Here is a 15840-nt window from a genome sequence, read left to right as displayed (position 1 = left end):
TACAACACCCAGCACGCCCATACGGCGCGCTGATTGGCCAGACTTAAACGAGGGTTTACGTGGCACTGCTGTGTCCGCGCATGCGCAGTCTCTTTCTCTCTCTGCTGTGATGGTGTCTGTCAGGATGCGGTCGTGTGTGTTGTCGGTTTTACTCCTGAACGTTTTCTACAGCATCGTCTCCTCTTTGTACTTCCACATCGGAGAGACCGAGAAGAAATGCTTCATCGAGGAGATCCCGGACGAGACGATGATTATCGGTGAGTGAGGAGAGGAAGTCAACCGGCTAATGTGCTAATGCTAACTAGCTCACCAACTTGAGCTAATATTAGCTAATCGGCTAACTGAGTTCACACACGGACCTGTAGTGCTGATGTGTTGATTTACAGCTCAGTATTTGGACACACATAGTCACTCACATTAGTTAAGCAGACATTAAACACTACTTTTATACTTGCATCTTACCTCCCGAGTTTAATCTTGATTGAAGCAGCATTTTAAGTCACATTTCCGTAGCTACATCTTTGTTTATGTAGCTAAATATTCAGTTTGTACTTCTCTGGACACACCCTAATCATCATGTAAGGAATTTTATATTTAATCACCATTTCAAAAACGAATGAAACTCATTTTTAGAACAAGAGTTCAATATGTTGGAGTCATGTTTCACAAAGTCAACAAGGGCTGCCTGGGAGATGTTAAGAAAGTACAACACTAAGAGCATTTGTATTAAATAACTCCATCAGTATTGCAGGTTAGACTATTGGTGCTTTCAAAAATACTTACACAATGAGAATTCTGACAAATAATTGTAAGTAAAATGGATTCATTGACTGAGTAGGTAACCCTAACACTATTAGTATATTAAAAATGTAAAACTATATCTAGCTTAATGTCACAAAAACATGTTGCAAAGCCCTCGTGTCAACTCTTCTGGTGAAGACAAGGTTATAAGTGACCAACCGCAGTTCACCTGTGTGTGCAAATAAAGCAACAGCTGTTCAAATGAAAGCACTTTAACAAGTTGCTTGATTATCTTGGGTGTACTTTTTATTTCAAATGGAGTCTGCGCAATGACGGCAAAGAAAGAGTAGAAGTTATTTAAGTAACATATGTTTCAACTTGGCCAATACAATGTAACAAAAAACAAGATTCTCATTTATTTGTGTGGCTCTTAAAAGCACTTTGTATCCCCTAACTTTCCGTATATATACATGCGCATAAAACATTGTAAAAGAAAGTGCATATTTGTTATTGAAAAATGTACAAACGGGCCAAACCATGACACAGCTGTTTCACTTTGTATACCACTGAGTACACTTACCCTTATAATATATACACTTGGCTAAGATAAGGCAGAATGTACAATTAAACACTCCACAGTATAATATATGTGAACTGTAAAAAGGGAATATGTTTCTGCCCCTCCACTGAGACAGTTACACTACTGTTGAAGAGATGCCATTTGCAATATACACTTTTTTTTATTCCTACATACTATTAATGTCGTCACCTGGTGCGACCTCATGTTACATGTTCCCTTTTTTAAGTTAAGTTTAAGAAGTTTTAGTATGCTTCTACTTATTCCTGTTCCCTGGATTTGTACCTGTCTGAAAATGAGCTGATCAGATTTTGGCCACTTTATCAGCACTTTGGAAACAGGGCTGAAACAGAGGGGATTATGGGTAATGCTGCAATGATCTGTTTGGGATTTCAGCCAATCAGAGACAGGCTCTGGATATATCTGAGACCTGTGATATAGTGATGAACAACAGTATGATAGGGAACCTCCATGAACCGCAGGCCTCTCTGTGCTTCAGTGAAGTATTCTCCGTGTTTCCAGGTAACTACCGCACTCAGCTGTACGACAAACAGCGGGAGGAGTACCTTCCGGCCACGCAGGGCCTCGGGATGTTCGTGGAGGTCAAAGATCCCGACGACAAGGTGACAAACATAATGTTAGAAACATATCTCATATCTCACAATATGTCTTTTAGTGGTAACTGTATTGTGTGTGTGTCTCTCCGTGTGTGTGTGTGTCTCTCCGTGTGTGTGTGTGTGTGTTGCAGGTGATCCTGTCGCGGCAGTACGGCTCAGAGGGCCGCTTCACCTTCACCTCTCACACACCTGGAGAGCATCAGATCTGCCTTCACTCCAACTCCTCCAAGTTCGCTCTGTTCGCCGGGGGCATGCTGGTGAGGACACTCCGGAGCTGATTTAAATATAGTATAATATATTGTCATTTAGACAGAGCTATAGATATATCAATGAAAAAGTTCACCGGTCACAGGCTTGAGTATTTCCATGTTATGCTACTTAGTACTTCTACTACACTCCAGTTCAGAGGTACATGGTGTACTTCTACTCCACCACATGTATTTAATACCTTTAGTTACTTCTCAGATGTGGATGAATGATGTGAAATCTAACCAAGTGTTGAATCAGACTTTAGTTCCACCTGGAGTAAATCCACCAGCTACCCTGCAGTCTACAAAGTACTTCAGACTAGCTGCACCTTCACCAGCTACCCTGCAGTCTACAAAGTACTTCAGACTAGCTGCACCTTCACCAGCTACCCTGCAGTCTACAAAGTACTTCAGACTAGCTGCACCTTCACCAGCTACCCTGCAGTCTACAAAGTACTTCAGACTAGCTGCACCTTCACCAGCTACCCTGCAGTCTACAAAGTACTTCAGACTAGCTGCACCTTCACCAGCTACCCTGCAGTCTACAAAGTACTTCAGACTAGCTGCACCTTCACCAGCTACCCTGCAGTCTACAAAGTACTTCAGACTAGCTGCACCTTCACCAGCTACCCTGCAGTCTACAAAGTACTTCAGACTAGCTGCACCTTCACCAGCTACCCTGCAGTCTACAAAGTACTTCAGACTAGCTGCTCCTTCACCAGCTACCCTGCAGTCTACAAAGTACTTCAGACTAGCTGCACCTTCACCAGCTACCCTGCAGTCTACAAAGTACTTCAGACTAGCTGCACCTCCACCAGCTACCCTGCAGTCTACAAAGTACTTCAGACTAGCTGCACCTTCACCAGCTACCCTGCAGTCTACAAAGTACTTCAGACTAGCTGCACCTCCACCAGCTACCCTGCAGTCTACAAAGTACTTCAGACTAGCTGCACCTTCACCAGCTACCCTGCAGTCTACAAAGTACTTCAGACTAGCTGCACCTCCACCAGCTACCCTGCAGTCTACAAAGTACTTCAGACTAGCTGCACCTTCACCAGCTTTGAGAACACTTTCATGATCAATCATTATAAAACACATCATATATATTATTCTGAAATGGACCAATCTGCACAACGACTACTTTCACTGTCTTTCACTATATTTAGATGAGAATACTTTTCTACTTTCACTTGAGGAACATTTTGAATGCAGGACTTTTACTGTGACAGAGTATTCCTACACTCTGGTACTTCTACTTTTACTCAAGTACAAGATCTGAGTACTTCTACTTTTACTCAAGTACAATATCTGAGTACTTCTACCTTTACTCAAGTACAAGATCTGAGTACTTCTACTTTTACTGTCTTTCACTATATTTAGATGAGAATACTTTTCTACTTTCACTTGAGGAACATTTTGAATGCAGGACTTTTACTGTAACAGAGTATTCCTGCACTCTGGTACTTCTACTTTTACTCAAGAACAACAGTGCAACACAATAAAACCGTTAAAAATATTGCAAGTAATTACAAATAAACTAGAATAGAAATAGTGCAAGTAGAGTCTACAAGTAATTGGAATATGATATATTAGATAAATAATTAGTAAGTTGTGAACAGATGTTATGGATGTTGTTTCAACAGCTCAGGTCTTAGGTCGTATGGCCCGTGGGGTGAGACGGTCCTGAGGCTGGTGCTGTTAGACCTGGGGTGAGACGGTCCTGAGGCTGGTGCTGTTAGACCTGGGGTGAGGCGGTCCTGAGGCTGGTGCTGTTAGACCTGGGGTGAGACGGTCCTGATGCTGGTGCTGTTAGACCTGGGGTGAGACGGTCCTGAGGCTGGTGCTGTTAGACCTGGGGTGAGACGGTCCTGAGGCTGGTGCTGTTAGACCTGGGGTGAGACGGTCCTGAGGCTGGTGCTGTTAGACCTGGGGTGAGACGGTCCTGAGGCTGGTGCTGTTAGACCTGGGGTGAGACGGTCCTGAGGCTGGTGCTGTTAGACCTGGGGTGAGACGGTCCTGAGGCTGGTGCTGTTAGACCTGGGGTGAGGCGGTCCTGAGGCTGGTGCTGTTAGACCTGGGGTGAGGCGGTCCTGAGGCTGGTGCTGTTAGACCTGGGGTGAGACGGTCCTGAGGCTGGTGCTGTTAGACCTGGGGTGAGACGGTCCTGAGGCTGGTGCTGTTAGACCTGGGGTGAGGCGGTCCTGAGGCTGGTGCTGTTAGACCTGGGGTGAGACGGTCCTGAGGCTGGTGCTGTTAGACCTGGGGTGAGACGGTCCTGAGGCTGGTGCTGTTAGACCTGGGGTGAGGCGGTCCTGAGGCTGGTGCTGTTAGACCTGGGGTGAGACGGTCCTGAGGCTGGTGCTGTTAGACCTGCAGCAGACCGAACCGTGAGTTGTGCGACTCCTTGCTGCCCCTCTCTAACTGCCCGTTGTGTTGCAGAGGGTTCATCTGGACATCCAGGTCGGGGAACACGCCAACAACTACGCTGAGATCGCTGCGAAGGACAAGCTGACGGAGCTGCAGCTGAGAGTCAGACAGCTGGTGGAGCAGGTGGACCAGATCCAGAAGGAGCAGAACTACCAGAGGGTCAGTGTTAGGAAAATCTCACTTGAGCTTCAACCTCAGGATCCATGTGTCTGTGATCCTCTCCAGAAAGGAAGCAGCATCACATACAGAGCACCAGCTAGTTCCTGAGCAGTGTCCTTCACTTGCTGATATCCTAGAGAGGGAGGCACACAGTCACAAGATGGAGGAATAGAAAGCAGTATTCAATGTTTACGTCAGATTAGCTCCACGTCAGAAATGAGCATGCTTGATGTCTGTCTCCATAGAGGCTGAGTCATCATGTTCATCACATAGCTATCATCTGCCTCAAACAGTCCTGATGCTCTTCCAGGTCATCTCACATCCTGTCATGTTCACAGCTGCAGTTGGGATGCCTTTGTTATCATGCTACTCTCACGTTGGAAGAGGACATTCAGGACTTTCCCAACAGTCAGTACCAGTACTAAAGCATGGCAGTTAAAGGGACATCCAACATGGGACACGGAAGGAGGGACAGGAGTTGTTTAAGACGTTTGAACTCCAATTGAAAGTGAATATTTTTAGATTATTACGCATAATACTACATTAACATTCTTACTTATACATACTAGAGGTGGGAGTAAGTCACAGAGGGCCACGCACAGAAAGATATACGAAGGGCCGGGCTGCTCACTAGAGGTATATTGCCTCGTTAGTTCAGTTAGAAAATCAATCAGATGTAGCTCAATGATGCTTGATACTTGAACGTGCTTTGAGAAACCCAACAGCCTAACTCCCAGCTGTCCAGAGGGTTTACTTTATTCAGTTATTAGACGTGTTGGCAGCTCATCAACACAGAAGCTTCAGATTGATCATAAAAGAGGAAATATGAAGGGTAGATCTCAAGCTTGTTATGGAAATAAGTCTTTCTCTAATCGACTAAGATTTGTTTGACATTTCCCCCAACTTTAATTGACAGAATTTATATGAAAAGTGGGTTTTTTAACACGTGAATACTGTGTAATATATTGTGTGTGTGTCCTCAGTACCGCGAGGAGCGTTTCCGGCAGACGAGTGAGAGCACGAACCAGCGCGTCCTCTGGTGGTCCATCGTCCAGACCCTCATCCTCGTGGCCATCGGCATCTGGCAGATGAGACACCTCAAGAGCTTCTTCGAGGCCAAGAAGCTGGTGTAGACTTGTGACTGTGTGTGTGTGTGTATGCGTGTGAGAAAGTGTGTGTGAGAAAGTGTGTGTGTGTGTTTGTCTCAACTGATTGAAGAAGTGCTGAGAAGAAGATGGGACGCAGGTGGAATTCCAGCTGCGCGAAAAAACATCCTTAGATAATAATTATAATAATATTAATAATTATACGATGTATTTATGTAGACGTCTTTCAACGGAGTTGCTTTCACACAAAACATTTCATACCCAGAATAACCTTTCACTAAAAAGGCAGAAACGTAACCTAGACAACCAAACATGAAAGCAATTCTGCACAAGGTTTTCAAAAGTGATTTTATTTTAAATAATTGCAGCCCTGATTTTACGTAGGCAGACATTATTAATATTATTATCATCATTACTGGGTTTTGTTGTTCCCGTTGTTCTTGCTGTCGACTATCAGGGCAAAATGTGACGACTGTATTTATTCAGTTCTGCTTCTCTTTCGTCAGAGTTAAACCCGGCAGTCGAGGACGCGAGGACGGCGTCACGTGTTACTGGCCAACGAGAGATTCCATTTTAAGCAAATTTATAATCTGGATTCAAGTCATTTCATTTCTATTTTTGGGCAGGAATGTAACGTGGATATGTTGCAACTGAACTGATCAGTACTGTTACTTCAGAGCGACTTCCCCCTCACGATTGATCTTCTCGCTTGTCGTGTTTTTTCTGCGAGAACGCAGGAAGTGGCAGACGTCACATGTAGTGAAACGAGCTTTTAATCGTGCTGGATCGTAGCTTTTTTTTTTTTTGCGCCTCATTGCCACATATCAGGTTTGATCTCCGTCTGATTCAGATTAAAACCGACGGTGTTTCTCGACCAAAATCGAGCTTTTGGGGATGGAAACCGTTGACGTGAACGCATCAGACGTTGCATCAAAAACGGAAGTTATTCGAAAAGAACGATTTTTGATCACATGACCTTAACCTCAAGGTGTTTGAACTTCTTTTAACCCTATAATACAATCATTCAATCATTCAGCTTCCGTTCTGAATCTGAGGAGTAAGAAACGTCCCCCCATCTTTCAGATTTAAAACACGTTTTTGAGAAATACTAAAAGTGTTTCCCTCCTCAGCCTTCAAGATTGACATCCTTGTTTTCTTCCTCTCTGGTGGTTTGTGTGAGTTTTATGTTGCTGGTAGTTTTCAGAAATGTTTTCCGGGGATAGAATAAAGATTTTGGAGGAGGGCTTTGGTTTTATTTTTAGGGAGATTTTTGTCCATGTGAAATCTGTCTGGAATTGCACTCAAAAATAAAGTTTGTCACATTTGTTCAAAGGCCTGATTGTTTCTTTCTTGTAATATTCCTCATTTAAACATTATTAATGTCACTCTGGGAGGTTTTCAAATGCTGTAACTATTTTCTTTATAGGGCGGATCATTCGACAGAGGCAATGAAACTTAAAGGTGGGGTAGGTAAGTCTGAGAAACCTACTCAAGATACACTTTTTGTTCTATTCCATGGAATGCTCTTAACATCCCGATAGCAATGAATATCTGAAGTGCTTTGACAAAGAATCCACAACAAATTTCATCTGTAAAAAGCAACGACTGGAAACGTAACTGGATGGCCTACCTGCCTGTCAGCCTTCCATCGGGGCACAAACTTATCTCGTGCCCTCATTGGTCATGTGTGTGTTGGAGGAGGGGCTCTGTAAGGAAGTAGCCGATTTCTTCTGCCCTAATGGCTGTGTGTTTTCAAATTCTAGCACACTCGACCTGGCTTCTCCAAAATTACCTTCCCCACCTTTAAGATAAGAAGCAGCATTTTACGGCGCGCCATGCATGGAGACGCCTTGAGGGTGTTTCATGTTGTAGTTGATGTGGACCTTCTTTCTTTGGGGGCCCCAAGCAGTTGCCTGCCTTGCCTGTTCGCAAGCGGCGCCCCTGACACAGACCCATAAAGTTAATACTACACTGTACAAATACATCTATCTCTGCAGGTCTCTCTTGAAAAAGAGATCATTGATCTCAATGGGATTTTACCTGGATAAATAAAGGTTTTTTGAATCTATAAAAATAAAGCAGTAAAATCTCTAAATTAAACATGTGAGTCTGAAAAAAATATGCAACAGCCTATGTATTTTTAAAGTCAAAACTATTCATAACATTTATTTGATAATCGTACGAAATGCACCAAAACAACATAACGTGACACTTCCGTGTTTCTTTATGCCAAATCTCTACATTATTACTAACACATTAATCCGTTAGCCACCTCAAACTGTTTGCCTTTCATTTCCAGTGGTCTAATTATTATATTCTGGGATAAATATATTTAAAAAAAACACATTAGTTTGATGTATTCTTCATATATGTGTGGGTAGTACGTCGGAGTAAACTCCCGTCCACACGGCGGCGCGCGTTCCCATCCGCTTTGAATGGGTGACGTCACGCTTTGCCGAACTGCCTCGTGCTTCCGTCGCTTCGCTTTGCTCACATTGCTCAACTTTTGAAGCTTCGAAGGAAGCGCCAGCCAATCAAATCCCGTGGATGTACATCTGAATACCAACGCGAGCCAATCAAACCGCGTGAATGCTGGGAGAGCCACACCGCAGGTCATTTCCTCATGTTCCAAAGAATGGAGGAAAAAATAATTGTAGCGGTAGGGAATCACCCGGGTTTGTACGACCAGTCCATGTTCACCTACCGGGATACACACCGGAGGAACCAGGCATGGAGGGAGGTGGCAGAGACAGTGGGTCACACGGGTAGGTGTCCGCCTGTGTGGGGAGTTTATATCCAGTGTGCTTCGTTTGAATGGACAGCTAGCAGGCATAGCAAGTATTTAGCCAGCATGCAATGTTGCATACAATAGACATTATTATAAATGTTCATCATATAAAGTGTGACATGTAAACCTTTTATGCAAATGACAGTGATAAAGGGATTTGGTTTTCATTAATGGAGGAGTAATTCATTCAAGAAATTAACTTTATTATTTCATTTCATTAGAGGAAGGGTGCAGGACAAGGTGGAAGTCACTGAGGGACAGGTTCAGGAGGGAGAACAATAGGGAAAAAGAAGCCAAGAGAAGCGGGGCAGCGTCGTCAGGGGAATATAAGCCCTGGCGTTTCACGGCAGTGATGGGTTTTTTAACCCCGTTTATCACTGAACGTGAGACGTCCAGCATTGTCCCCCTGCAAACCCTGCCTCCATCCCCCTGTACTACTCCTGACCCTCAACTCCCCAGCCCGGTGCCAGAGGAAGAGAGCCAGCTAGGTGACAGTCAGCCAGCCAGCAAGCCGGGGCAGGGCAGGCATGACAAGAGGAGGAGAATGTTGAGGACCGGGGGAGAAGGAGAAGGGAGATGTCGTCCTTTGAGAACGGGTTGCTCTCAGCCATCGGTCCTCTGTGCATGCAACCACCTCACCTTCGACGAGGACGAGTATTTTTTCCGGAGCCTCTTGCCTTCAATGAGAAGGCTGTCGATAGCAAAGAGGTCACGAGTCAGATTTGCTATTCACAAAGCTATTTTTGAGGCAGAGCTGGAGGAGGAAGAAAAGTGATTTATCCTTTTTTTGTGTTATTCACACATACTGATCCACACTACATGTTTTCACACTCATCACTGCACACACACCACTAACAACATTACATAAATAAAAGTTATTTAAAGTATGTTATGGCTATACTGTGTCTTCACTTGTTCATGTCGTTTGTCAGTTGCAACATACCAGAAGCTTCATGTATGTCGTCGATATATAATGTGCTGTCTTCTAGGGCTGTGCGATTATGGCAACAATCATAATCACGATTATTTTGGTCAATAATTGATATCACGATTATTAAATACGATTATTCATTGACTTTGAAAACATCCATTTAAAACAAATACAAATAATAATTTGAACAGTATCTTTTTAACTGTTGATTACCTGAACGTATAATTCAACTGAAAAACCAATGAAAAAATAAATTATACATTTATATTTACATTTAAATAAATAACCAAAATAATAAATACCAATAAACGAGATCAATATTTTGGAGCGCACTTCAACAAGCTACTAAACATATGTAAATATGATAAATACAATAAATTAGACTAAAATAAATTAGATCAAATATGCTGTCACAACCTATCAAAGCAAAATAATCGTTTTTTTCGATTATGTTGTCTTCGTAATTGTGGCAGGCCAAAATCGTAATTGCGATTAAAATACAATTAATTGCACAGCCCTACTGTCTTCTGTATAATTGTTCATGTGAAAACTACGAGTGGTTTATCAGTAAAAACAGGGCTGAAGGAAAAAGGTTGTTAGTCATATCATAATATCAATTAAAGAAACATGTTTATTAGGAATGTTTGATTTTTAAATACTCATTTGGAATATTTGATGACACCACATTCTGCTGCCATGGCACTGCACCCTGCTCATTGAAGTAGCTGCAGAAGGTGTCCCGCAGTTGGATGGATCTGCGTGTGGCGTTGTTGGAGTCCATCCTCGGTGCATCGCGCAGGGTTGGAGTAGCTGGAGCTTCATCCGTGGACTCTGCGATAGGTGTGTGTGATCTCCTTCCTATCGTCTTCCTGCAGAGGAAGTTGTGCAACACACAGGCGGCCTTCACACACAACTCTACTACCTCCGGGTTAGTGGTGATGACACGCCGGAACATTCTCCACTGAGATGAGAGGATGCCAAACGCACATTCAACCACCAACCTGGCCCGGCTGAAGCGGTAGTTGAACATGAATTTGCTGGAGCCTGGATCACCACGTGCTTCCCATCAATGGCACCAATACAATTTGGAAAGTTCCAGCGGTCCTGGAACTCAGCAGCGACGGCTCTCCAGTCCTCCGTCTGTGGCATGGTCTCAATCAGGGCGGTCCAGATGGCACCCGCAACCATGGCGATTACAGCCACCGTTGCAGGCCCGACCCGATAGCTGAATGCTATGGTCCTGAGTCACCGGTTGCCAGGTACCTGAGAAAAAAATAATAAACATGACATTTAAAAAACAAACAATTGCAGACCGGACACACACACCTTGTTATTGTCTTTCCCACACATTTGCCATGTACACAGGGGAGCAAGACTGTGTTTAAATCAAATCAAATCAAGTTTATTTATAAAGCACATTTTAAAACAACTTTCGGTCGCGCCAAAGTGCTGTACATGAATAAAAAATATACGGAACATATTGCAATTTGTAGCATTTAAGTTAAAAACAACAAATATAAAGGCAGACACAGTTAAAATACAAAATGAAAAATGTCATGCTCTGCTCACTTTTAAAAGGCCAGAGAGAAGAAGTGTGTTTTTAGAGAGGATTTAAAAGCCCCTAGTGTCTGGGCCGACCTCACAGGTAAGGGCAGAGTGTTCCAGAGCCTGGGACCAGCTGCTGCGAAGGCTCGGTGCCCTCTAGTTTTTAGCCTGGTTTTCGGCACTACCAGCAGCATTTGGTCGGCAGACCTTAGAGCTCTGGCTGGGGTGTATCGCTGGATTAAGTCAGCTATATAAGCCGGAGCCAGCCCGTTTAGGGCCTTAAAAACAAATAAAAGGAGTTTAAAATCTATTCGGAACCGAACTGGAAGCCAGTGAAGTGAGGCCAGAATGGGGGTAATGTGGTCACGCCTTTTGTGGCCAGTCAGGAGACGTGCAGCTGCGTTCTGTACTAGCTGCAGGCGTTTTATGGATGCCTGATCCATGCCCACATACAAAGCGTTGCAGTAGTCCAGTCGCGATGTCACAAAAGCGTTAATTACCCTCTCCAAGTCTTTAAAAGATAAAAACGACTTGGTCTTAGCCAATAGTCGTAATTTAAAAAAGCAGGTTTTGACTACGCTGCTGACCTGTTTATCGAATTTAAAAGTGCTATTGAAGGTTACTCCAAGGTTCGTTACAGCGGGGAGGATGTTTTTACTCAGGGAGCCAAGAATGTCAACCTGGGAGGCCGGAGGTTGGGGTCCAAAAAAAATTACCTCGGTCTTGCTCTCGTTGAGGGTGAGGACGTTTTGGCTCAGCCAGGATTTAATTTCAGCCAAGCAGTCCATCAATTGCTGTAAGGAGTTGGCATTAGCATTGAGAGGTAGATATATCTGAACGTCATCAGCGTAGCAGTGGAAGGGGATGTTGTGCTTGGAGAGAATTGCACCTAGGGGCAGTATATATAATAGAAAAAGGATGGGGCCCAGAATAGAGCCTTGGGGAACCCCACAGGTAAGGGGGGCTTTTGCAGAGGAGAAGGCACCTTGCTGCACTGAAAGGCTACGGTCTGTTAGGTAGGACCTGAACCATGCCAGAGCAGACCGCTGTCAGGTCCAACAGCACCAGGACAGCTGGGCTACCTGAGTCGGCGGCTAGGAGGAGATCATTAAAAACTCTTAAAAGGGCTGTTTCAGTGCTGTGCATTGGTTTGAAACCAGACTGAAACTTTTCATGGATGCCATGCGTGGTTAAAAAAGACTGCAGCTGGGCGTAGACTACTCGCTCCAGCGCTTTAGATGGGATAGTTTACTATCTTAATTAATGTTATCTGAGCTAAATCACACTTCATTCATCCATGGCATGCATTGGGGTGCTAGTGCACCGGAACCTCGCAGCGGCGGAGAAACTGGCGCGCTTACACTAATTGCGCCGCATTTGTGCTTCAGATGAGGAGGTGAGGCCCCCTCCGCGAGGTGAGGGCCCACTGCGTGTAGGGAGGGTCTGTCTACATTAAGAATGCTAAACATATATTCATTTATATATACTGAGGATACCTTATGTTGGTGTACCTTGCATGAACCCGTATGGCACAATACAACTCAGTACATTTTTGGTCATTACGTCAATTTTATACCCTTTCTTTAGTAGAATTGTATAAATTGGAAGACTAATAGGTAATCAGCTCGCCGGTGATTTGCAGCTGCGCGGTTGACCTGCGTGTTAGAAAAGATGAGATCTCAGACTGGCTTACCTGTACGTCAACCAAGTGGCAAATGCCATAGTAAGGATGGATGACAGGCGAACTTTTTTTTTCAATGCCTTGTGATCTACCCACACTACGGTCGACCGCGATCGAAGTATTGGGCACCCATGGGCTAGAGCTTGTCGTGGCATATGATTTGATTGGCTAGCGCTGCCGTCGACGCTTGAAAAGTTGAAAATGTCTCAATTTCTAAGCGAGCAACGGAGGCAAAGCGACGCGACGGAACCACACTGCAGTTCGGCAAAGCGTGACGTCGCCCCATTCAAAGTGAATGGGAAGCGTCTCCGTTGAAGCACGTGACGCTGCCGTGTGGACGTACCGTTACGGAGCCTACACACGGCGCCGTGCGTTGCCGCTTGGCGGTGGGCGTGTCTTGAGCTTGGGGAATCAACGCGAGCAGCCCGACCAACAACCAATCACATGAATGTCCCGCCCCGGACATACAAAGCAAAGCATTCTTGCTACATCCATGCTGGCTAAATATACTGTCTGCCTGCTAGCTGTCCATTCAAACGAAGCACACTGGATATAAACTCCCCAAACAGGCGAAAACCTACCAGTTTCCCCCACTGTCTCTGCCACCTCCCCCATGCCTGGCTCCTCCGGTTTGTATCCCTGTATGTAAAGAGGGACTGGTCATAGAGTACCGGGTGATTCCCTACCGCCACGATAATCTTCTCCTCCTTTTGTTGACATATGGGAAATGACTGCGGTCCGGCTCTCCCAACATACACCCGGTTTGATTGGCTAGCGCTTGTACTGTCAGATTTGCATACGCGGGATTTGATTGGCTGCCACCTCCGTCGAGGCGGCAAAAGTAGAACATTGCTCTACTTTTGCAGCGAGCACCGCGAGAGAAGCTACGCTTTGCTCCCACAATGCAGTTCGGCGAATCGTGACGTCACCCCATTCAAAGTGAATGGGCAGAAGCGTTGAAGCGCACGCCGCGGTGTGTAGGGGCCGTAACGGTTATTAAGAACAGTACTTGTGTACACGTAGTTATATTTTCAACATTCATTAATCTGCCAAAAACAATCGAGTAATGTTCCTTCAATGTTATAAAAGTCACTTAAGAAGGAATGTGGGATATATTTTCAATTTTAATAAAGAAAGAAAGAAGTGTCTGGTTCCTAAAGTTAAATAAAACTGATCCAGTTTTACTCACTGGTTGTTTGATGTCTGGTGTTTTTCTTCTCAGACCCATTTTGTATTTATAATAAGAAAAATAGAGTTATCAAAAGCCCTTAAACTCCTTTAATTACAGGCACAATATGCAATAGGTTTATTTTTTATAAAATAAAACAACTATTCACATGACCTGGAAGTTATTGAAGAAATATGATGATGTTTCCCATAAATAATACTAATACAACATAAAGTATTAAAATGCAATAAAAAGAGGTGTGTCCTTTGCAGCCAGTGTAGTTTGATCATACTGACATTGAATCATTATTCTAATGTTTCCATCATGATACAAATATAAAACATTATTATGATAATCAAAATCTAATTAAAAGTGCTGTGTTCAACAAATGTAAGGCAATGTCACGGTTTTAAGTGTGTGTGTCTGGTCGTGGTTTCTGTTCTCCTTGCCATGTTTCCACAGACCTTATTTCCAGCTATTTTCCAAAACCCTGTGGAGAAATTCCATTGCTTTTTGTGGAGGGAACCAGCAGCTCACTTCCTGGTTTTAGGACGCATCACTGCACCTCTCAATATGGTGCTAATATAAACAAGGTCTTCTGTCTGCTCTGTACATCAATGCCGACCTATGCTGACAAGTAAATGAAGAGTAGAACATATAAAGGTATTGGCGAAATGTCCCAGCAGTTTAGGATAATGAAGGTTCTAATCAAATCTATTACATAGCCTTTACATGTCTATCTCCTAATGACAGGAAGGCAGAAAGTGCATTATACAAATAATAACACTCATAATAATAGCAGACATTTTTTAACAATGACCACAATATCATTATTTTAATAAACCAAATATGAACAATTGAGGAAAATGAGGAAGAACTGATGATTAAAATGTTGTAGTACAAGTAGTAATGTAGTTAGTGCATACATTACTATTGCAACAAATGTGTTAATTTTTTCTTCATTATTAGTCGATTTCTTTTGGACGAATGCTCCGGGCCAGTGGTTACAATGGTGGGGCCAGTGATAATACAATGCCCCCGGCCGGAGGGCCTTAATGTCTACCCCCTGTTGTCTTTCACACACATTGCAGGGTGTCGTGCTATTGTATAGCGCACCTATGACTTCTGCATACATGCACGGTTGTGGCACGACCACCAAAACAGAAACATATGGACATAGGCCACCATACAAAAAAGTGTGCAAATGTATTTAGTATCCTATCCATGTGACCATGTTTTAGGTGGGGGTGGACCTAACCTCCTCTAGGGGGTCTGGGGGCATGCTCCCCCGGGAAGATTATTTTTAAAATATTGAAGTTAAATGCATCAATCTGGTGCACTTTGAGAGCAACATGAAGAGATCTATGGATAGCCTCCATCTCTCAGCATCCATATGAAACAGAACTGTACACAGATTTACTTTTTCTTTACTAATCACTCCCCTTTTAAACTGTGTTCTTGTGTTACTGTCCTATAGTATTTCATACCCGTTTTTCATGTATTCTCTTATTCTTTAATAACTATAATGATCATATAAAGGTAATCCTCGCAAATACTTGTTTACATAAATGGTGACCAAACCGTTTGAGACCCACTGAGATAACTTACACTAAAGTGAACTATCTAAACACTGAGAGAGTCCTTTCCTCACTGAGCTGATGTTATACGATCCTCTCAGTCTGACGGGAGAGGACTCTCCTCCACCTTGGTGTAGAAACAGCTCTTTATACCCGTTAGCATAGCTAGCTAACCAGATGCTAACAACAACATTCCACGTTACCGCTCACGCACTCACAAAATGCGCTCGTGCCACACACACACACACACACACACACACACACACACACACACA

At 43.7% G+C, this 15840-nt stretch overlaps 1 protein-coding gene and 1 long non-coding RNA gene across 2 annotated transcripts; both read left to right on the top strand.

Moving 5' to 3' along the window:
• The first annotated feature begins 87 nt into the window (after window positions 1-87).
• On the top strand, window positions 88-7207 carry LOC117453868 (transmembrane emp24 domain-containing protein 9). The gene is made up of 5 exons (XM_034092892.2): window positions 88-257; window positions 1841-1941; window positions 2067-2192; window positions 4623-4769; window positions 5753-7207. The coding sequence occupies exons 1-5, from the start codon at window positions 110-112 to the stop codon at window positions 5900-5902; spliced, it is 672 nt and encodes a 223-aa protein (XP_033948783.1). The 5' UTR covers window positions 88-109; the 3' UTR covers window positions 5903-7207.
• A 1188-nt stretch (window positions 7208-8395) lies between these two features.
• On the top strand, window positions 8396-9551 carry LOC117454221 (uncharacterized). The gene is made up of 2 exons (XR_011643883.1): window positions 8396-8640; window positions 8885-9551. It is a non-coding gene; the product is annotated as an uncharacterized lncRNA (long non-coding RNA).
• The last annotated feature ends 6289 nt before the right edge of the window (window positions 9552-15840 follow it).

This window comes from Pseudochaenichthys georgianus, chromosome 10 (assembly GCF_902827115.2).
Source record: "Pseudochaenichthys georgianus chromosome 10, fPseGeo1.2, whole genome shotgun sequence".
NCBI classification, from domain to species: domain Eukaryota; kingdom Metazoa; phylum Chordata; class Actinopteri; order Perciformes; family Channichthyidae; genus Pseudochaenichthys; species Pseudochaenichthys georgianus.
Note: the sequence above shows the minus strand (reverse complement) of the source record. Positions and strands in the feature narration are given on the sequence as shown.

Bases quoted from the DNA above. Each gene is read 5' to 3' on its own strand.
- LOC117453868 (XM_034092892.2), top strand. From the start codon at position 110: ATGGTGTCTGTCAGGATGCGGTCGTGTGTGTTGTCGGTTTTACTCCTG. The intron at 258-1,840 runs GTGAGTGAGGAG...CCGTGTTTCCAG, and splicing joins GGACGAGACGATGATTATCG to GTAACTACCGCACTCAGCTG. The intron at 2,193-4,622 runs GTGAGGACACTC...GTTGTGTTGCAG, and splicing joins TGTTCGCCGGGGGCATGCTG to AGGGTTCATCTGGACATCCA.